Raw genomic sequence first — 7,373 nt, 5'->3', positions numbered from 1 at the left:
GACTTGTGTGTTGTGCCCACCCGTGTTCTATCCCTATATTTTTTTCTCTACCTGTGTCGTGTGTGCCCTCTTGGGTTTGTGTGTTGTGTTGTAGTGTCGTATGTGCCATTCTTGTCTTCGTGCATCTGTCGTATTTATGTATCTGTTATGTTCCATTGTATACTCTGCCGTGATCTATTGAGTTTCTGCTGCAATCATGGGTGATAACTTCATTGTTGGTGATGCTACTGCTGCCTCTACAAATTTGTGTGTTTCTAATTCTATTTCAGATACTAGCTCCAATACTTGGATAATTGACACTGGTGCTTTTGATCATATGACTTATGATGCTAAATTTTTTGATGAGTTGTCTAGTAACACCCGTGACCCATACATAACTAGTGCTAATGGCTTACCCTCTCCAATTACTGGTGATGACACAATCTCTCTCACTCATACTCTATCCTTGTCTCGTGCTTTACTAGTTCCCAATATCCATTGTAACTTGTTATCTGTTGGTCGATTACTTGATACACTTAATGTTTCTGCTACTTTCTATTATACGCATTGCTCTTTTCAGGATCTCAAGACTTACGAGATGATTATGCTTGGTAAACGGATAGGGGGGTTATATTATTTGACATTGCCTTTTGCACCAGTTCATGATCGTGTCATTAATGCTATTCAAAGTTGCAGTTTCAAAGACAAACAACAAATTTAGTTATGGCACCGTCACTTGGGACACCCGTCATTTGGCTACCTTAAGCGTCTGTTTCCATCTTTATTCCGCTCTTGGGATGAGTCCAGTTTTATGTGAGATACATGTATTTTGGCCAAGAGTCATCACACTGTGTTTCCTTTGAGTGACAGTGATAAAGCTGCAAGCCTTTTGATTTAGTGCATTCTGATGTGTGGGATTCGGCTCTCGTTACTTTGAACAGATTTCGTTGGTTCGTCACATTTATTAATGATTATACCCAACTCACTTGGGTTTTCTTGCTGAAAAATAAACATGATGTTGCTTCCATCCTTCCAGAGTTCTGTACTATGGTGTTTACTCAGTTTCATGCTCGAGTCAAAGTATTCCAGACTGATAATGGAGGCGAATATGTGAATTATATTTTGGCATCTTTTTTCCATGCTCAAGGTATTATTCACCAAACTACAACCTTATTTACTCCTTAGCAGAATGGTGTGTCTAAACGCAAAAATCGTCAGTTACTTGAAGTTGCCCGCTCCTTTATATTGGACATGTATGTTCCCTATCATATTTGAGGGCATGCTATTTTATTTGTTGCCTATTTGATTAATCGTACTTCTAGTAGGGTTCTTGATTTCAAGACTCCACATGTTATGTTTGGTGACCATGTTTCCCTTGTCTTAGTCTCCAAGTTGCCCCCTAAAGTTTTTGGGTGTGTTGCCTATGTTCATGTCTACTTTCATCAACGGAGTAAACTTGATCATTGTGCTCTACGATGTGTCTTTATTGGTTACTCTTCTACTCATAAAGGTTATAAGTGCTATCATTCACCTACCTAGAATGTGCATGTTACTTTGGACATGACTTTCCATAAAGAAGTGTCCTATTATGTCTCTCTCTCCTCTCCAATTCAAAGGGAGAGGGGGAGTGAATTGGAGAGTCTTGGATTGGAGAATGATGTGTTTGAAGATACTGCTCTCAAGAAGGAAACGACTTGTCGCACTAAAGCAAATGACCAGTCGCCCATATCTGAAGTTGAAACTTGTGGTCTCTATGAAGAAACGACTTATTGCCCTTTGGAACTCGACCGGTTGCCCATATCTAGAGATGAAGTAGGTGCTCTCGGTGTCGAAACGACCAATCACACTGAAGCAAGTGACCAGTTGTCTATATCTGAAAATAATGACAGTGATTCTTGTATGGATGGGTTCGATGCAATACCCTCATCTTCCCTGCCAGTGCCCCAATCTACTCGTGATAGTGAATCAAGTGAGGTAATTTCTAATGATCTATCTGTGTCAACTTATCAGTTACCCCCATGAACCACTCGTGGGAAACCTAAAGTACAATATTCTCCTGATATACATGTCAAGTCTAAATATCTCATTAGCTATTATGTGTCAACTCATCGTTTGTCTAAGTCATATGCATCATATTTGTGTCAATTATTTAGTGTATGTGTGTCAACTAAGCTGCAGGATGCTTTATCTAACCTCAAATGGATAGATGCCATGAATGTTGAAATGGATGCCTTGAACAAGAATTAAACATGGGATTTAGTTCCTTTGCCATGAGGAAAGAAAGTTGTTTGATGCAGATGAGTGTTTACTTTGAAGCATAAAGCTGATGGTTCCATTGACCGTTACAAGCTAAACTGGTAGCAAATGGTTATACTCAGACCTATGGAGTGGATTATTTGGAGACCTTTACTCCAGTGGCAAAGCTCAATACTGTGCATGTACTATTGTCCTTGTCTGTTAACCGCGACTAGCCCTTATTACAATTCGATGTCAAAAATTTGTTTCTACATCGTGACCTCAAGAATGAGATTTACATGGATCTCCCTCATGGTATTCTTGTAACCTCTAAGGAGGGTGTTGTGTGTAAGTTGCCGAAGTCTTTATATGGATTGAAGCAGTCTCCAAGAGCGTGGTTTGAGAGATTTGCAACATCTATGAAGAAATTTGGATATGTGCAGAGTAACTCAAACCATACTTTGTTTCTAAAGCGTCATAAAGGTAAATTGACAGCTTGAATTATTTATGTTGATGATATGATTGTGACTAGAGATGATCATGCAGAAATGCAAAATCTTCAAAAGTATCTGGCTTCCGAGTTTGAGATGAAGTCATTAGAGTGATTTGAAGTACTTTCTTGGGATTGAAATTGCCAAATCTAAACATGGTATCTTTCTGTCTCAAAGAAAGTATATTTTGGATTTACTTGCAAAGACTGGAATGTTGGATTGTAAACTAATTGATACCCTTAGTGAACAGAATCATAAGTTGGGGTTGTATCCTGATCAAGTCCCTACAGATAAAGAGCGTTATTAATGACTTGTGGGGAAATTGATTTATTTGTCTCATACACATCTTGATATTGCATATGCAGTAAGTGTAGTGAGTCAGTTTATGCATTCTCCTAGTGAAGATCATATGGGTGCTGTGATGCGCATTTTGAGGTATATGAAAGTAACTCCTGGAAAGGGGTTAATATTTTACAAGTATGGTCATACATATGTAGAAGGGTATACGAATGATGATTGGGCTGGTTCAGTCACTAATAGACGTTCTACATCTGGGTATTTCACATTTGTTGGTGGTAATTTTGTTACTTTGAGGAGTAAAAAGCAAAAAGTGGTGTCTAAGTCTAATGTCGAGGCCGAGTACCATGGGATGGCTCAAGGTGTGTGTGAGTTACTATGGTGGAGAAGATTGTTGAGAGATCTTGGGTTTAGACCCCAGAAACCCATAGATTTGTATTGTGATAATAAAGCTGCAATTGCAATTGCGCATAACCTTGTGCAACACAAAGCACGTGGAGGTTGATCGACATTTTGTTAAAGATAAGTTGGATGCTAAAATTATTTCCTTTCCGTTTATATCATCCGAGTATTATTGAAAGATGTTCTTACGAAAGTTGTGTCTACTACGGTCTTTCTCAACTCGCTTGACAAATTGGGCATACGTGACATCTTTGCTCCAACTTGAGGGGAGTGTTAGCGAGATCCTAGCTTAATTAGGATATTTATTTCCTGATTTATTAGGATTATATTTCTTTTCTTTTGTACAGATATTGTGTAATACCTTATTTCTTTCCCTAGTTTGACCCTACTAGGGTTACATCCTTGTACTATAAATACCTTATTTTGGAGAATGAAATACAACATGAAAAATATTCAACCCTATTTTGTTTGACTAATTTACATTAATTTTATGTAAATTTGTTATTGTATTTGATTATTACAATTCTGTTGAGAATTTTTATTATCTTTAAATTCATATTTCCTATTGTTCCCCTGAAAAAAAGGGTTGATAAAAAGACTTGCTAGCATGTTTTTCTGATTAAAAGTCTGGAAAGATCAGAAATATTATTGAAGTTGGTTAGGCCACTACCTACTAGAAGGTAGCACAGTCAACTGGAGCAAAAGAAACCACTTCTTGATCAAGGTCATAACCAACAAAATAGTTCTGTTGTTGCATATTTCCAAGTATGGACAACTCTTCATTGGACCTCACCATGGCAAGGCACCAAAGCCCCTTCTCTGCTTCAATGTAAGTAGTTTGTTTCATTAGAATGACTTCGGCACCATCAAAAATGAATTTCAAATCTGGTGCTGCAGAATCCAAGTCCTCAAAACTTCCTTCAAAACACAACTCATACCATTCGCTTGGTCCTCTCCTTTGAGGCAAATCTATGGCTTCCCCCAGTGCCTCGATCAATGCATCATATGCTTCTGATCTAAGTAATGTGTAAGTTGTGCCTGAATCAATAATAAACCCTCCTTCCCCATCACTTGTCATGTTAAAAATCCCATCAGGGAGAGGAACATTTTGGTCACCAATGCTAATTCCAATAAGAGTGACATAGTAATACCAATCCACTCCTTTCAGAAGTGGAGTTTGCCCACCAGAGATCACTGCCTCTGAGCCAAAATACATCCTGCTTCCTGATCCCGCATTGTCCGGGAGCACCATGCAGTACGAGAACTTTTTTATGCCTAGTTGAGAAATTAAGGACAGGGGTTGCCGGCTCAGGCCGAGAGCCCCTGATTGGTTCCCACGAAAATGCCATGAAGAGAAGTCAGAACAACCAAAATCCAAGTGACCAACATCCACAAGGTTCCTCTCAGGGTCTTCAAATGCAAACTTGTCATGGGACAGAGTTCCCTCTGTTGTAGAACCATCTCCATATATTACCCTATAGTAGCAAGGGTCAAGAAACTCGGCACAGGTTCTCCTACCTACCCCAAGAGCCTCACAGGGAAGGGAATCACACAAGTAGTGACCGTAAGAGGAGGATTTTGCAGGGTTGAAGACAGGGAAGCTTTGTGAGCATTTGACCCAAATGGCGTCACTTCCAGTGTCCATGAAGGCATGTACTTGGGTAGGGGGAGTGCCCACAGAGAAAGTCACTATGTACTCACCATTTTCAGGGACTATTCTAGAAGAGATATCATGTTCTGAGGATGAAAAGGTGGTGGTGAGTAAGTGGACGTGGTTAAGGCGTAAGACAGAACGATAAGCAGCAGCTTGTATACGATCATAGGCGGTCATGGAACGATTGTATGATGGGGATGGAGGTGAGTCACGGTGGATCAGACGAACCGAAAAGCCATCACCAGCAGTACTGCTGCTGATAGAGTTTATGGATTGAAGAATAAAGATGGTGTTCAAGAAGAAGAAAATGGTGGAAAAGAGAGAGGGCAGCGATATGCCCATTATCTGATATATGAGAATACTGCATCAGAAAGGTACCTAGCCAACTAATGCTTTTTAAGGAAGGTAATCTATGCATTTTGGTGCAATAGTTGTCTATTAATAAGGCAGCATTAGGAGTGGATTTAGTTATTAATGTATACCATGTAGTTTGTGAACTAATATAAAGTGTGAATGAGTTTTTTTATTATAAAAAAAGTAGGTCAAGAAAGGCATCAAGGATGTGATATACTCTTGCATCAAAAGTAGCTGAGTGAATAATATTTCGACATTAGACAGAATTGTTGCAGGGTTAGGTATTTTATGGTTCATATTGGAAAAACGCAGGAAGCTGAAGAAAAGCTTCAGGGGTGTGAATGCCTGTCTTGGAATCAAAAGATGGGGAAAGACTAATATGACACAAAAGCGTGTCCAAGCTCCTGGCCAAGGCTATACGGCTAACCTAGCTAACCACCGTGCCAAGTTGTGATCATCTAATTGTGATCAGAAGGTAGCACAGTCAACTGGAGCAAACGAAATCACTCCTTGTTCAAGGTCATAACCAACAAAATAGTTCCGCTGCTGAATATTTCCAAACGTGGACAACTTTTCACTGGACCTGGTAAAGGCAAGGCACCAAAGTCCCTGCTCTACTTCAATATAAGTAGTTTGCTTCGTTAGCATGAATTGTACACCATAAAAAAGAAATGTAACATCTGGTCCTGCAGAGTCCAAGTCCTCAAAACTTCCCTCGAAACACTGCTCAAACCATTCCATCGGATCTCTCCTTTGCAGCAAGCATATGGCTTTTCGCAGTGCCATGACGAATACGTCATATGCTTCTGATCGAATGATCGAAGCATCGTATAAGTTGTGCCTGAATCAATAACAAACCCTCCTTCCCCATCACTTATCATACTAAAAATCCCATCAGGGAGATGAACATCTTGATCACCAATGCTAATTCCATTCAGAGTGACATAGTAGTAGGCCTTTTCCTCTTGATCAAATGGAGTTTGGCAGCACCATGCAGTATGAGAACTTTGTTTTTCTGATCCAAAATATATCCTGCTTACTGATTCCTCATTGTCTGGCAGCACCATGCAGTATGAGAACTTCGTTATGCCCAGTTAAGAAGGTAAGGACAAAGCATCCCTGTTCAAGCCCAGAGCACCTGTTTGTTTGGTTCCCCACAAATTCCCATGAAGAGTAGTTGGAACAGCGAAAATCCAAGTGTCCAACATCTACAAGCTCCCTCTCAGAGCCTTCAAATGCAAACTTGTCATGAGAAAGAGTTCCCCTTGTTGTGGAACCATCTACATATTCTCCTATATAGTAGCAAGGTTCACGAAAATCTCTGCCTCCACAACAAGTGTTGCCGCTTGCACCTAGATCATTACAAGAAAGGGAATCGCACAAATAGTAGCTGCAAGAGGAAGATTCTGCAGGGTTAAAGACATTGGAACTTTGTAAGCATTTTATCCAAATGACGCCACTTCCTGTGTCCATATACTCACCGTTTTCAGGGACTAATCTGGAAGAAATATCATATTCCTGGCGTGAGGATGGAGAGGAGGTGGTGAGGGAGCGGATGTGGTTGAGGTGCAAGAAAGAACGATAAGCAGCTGCTCATATACGCTCAAGGTTGGTCATGGAGTGGTTGTATAATGGGGAAAGAGGCGAGTTGCGGCGGATCAGGCAAACAGGGCAATGCCATCACCAGCAGTGCTGCTGATAGCACTCGTGGATTGAAGAATGAAGGTGGCGTACAGGAAGAAGAAAATGCTGGGAAAGAGAGAGGCAACAACAGCCATATCCCAATGCATGCAGAAACTATGCACCTATGAGCCAATTGATACTTTTATTAGGAGTATAATCCAAAGCATTTTCGTGCATTGGTTGTCCATTTTACAGCACTTTGGTACATCAGTTGTTTATGTAAATCATAGAATTACTATATAGCTCAGGAGAAGCATCAAGGGTGTGAAATCTTTTAC

General features: G+C 40.2%; 1 protein-coding gene and 1 pseudogene across 1 annotated transcript; both read right to left on the bottom strand.

Moving 5' to 3' along the window:
• Positions 1–3,990: 3,990 nt before the first annotated feature.
• On the bottom strand, positions 3,991–5,445 carry LOC103322976 (aspartic proteinase CDR1-like). The gene has a single exon (XM_008224933.3). The coding sequence runs from the start codon at positions 5,398–5,400 to the stop codon at positions 4,078–4,080; it is 1,323 nt and encodes a 440-aa protein (XP_008223155.3). The 5' UTR covers positions 5,401–5,445; the 3' UTR covers positions 3,991–4,077.
• A 274-nt stretch (positions 5,446–5,719) lies between these two features.
• On the bottom strand, positions 5,720–7,235 carry LOC103322977 (aspartic proteinase CDR1-like; annotated as a pseudogene).
• Between the last annotated feature and the right edge of the window lie 138 nt (positions 7,236–7,373).

Source organism: Prunus mume, linkage group LG2 (genome assembly GCF_029339155.1).
Source record: "Prunus mume cultivar Tortuosa linkage group LG2, ASM2933915v1, whole genome shotgun sequence".
NCBI lineage: Eukaryota > Viridiplantae > Streptophyta > Magnoliopsida > Rosales > Rosaceae > Prunus > Prunus mume.
This window is presented reverse-complemented; position numbering and strand designations above follow the sequence as displayed.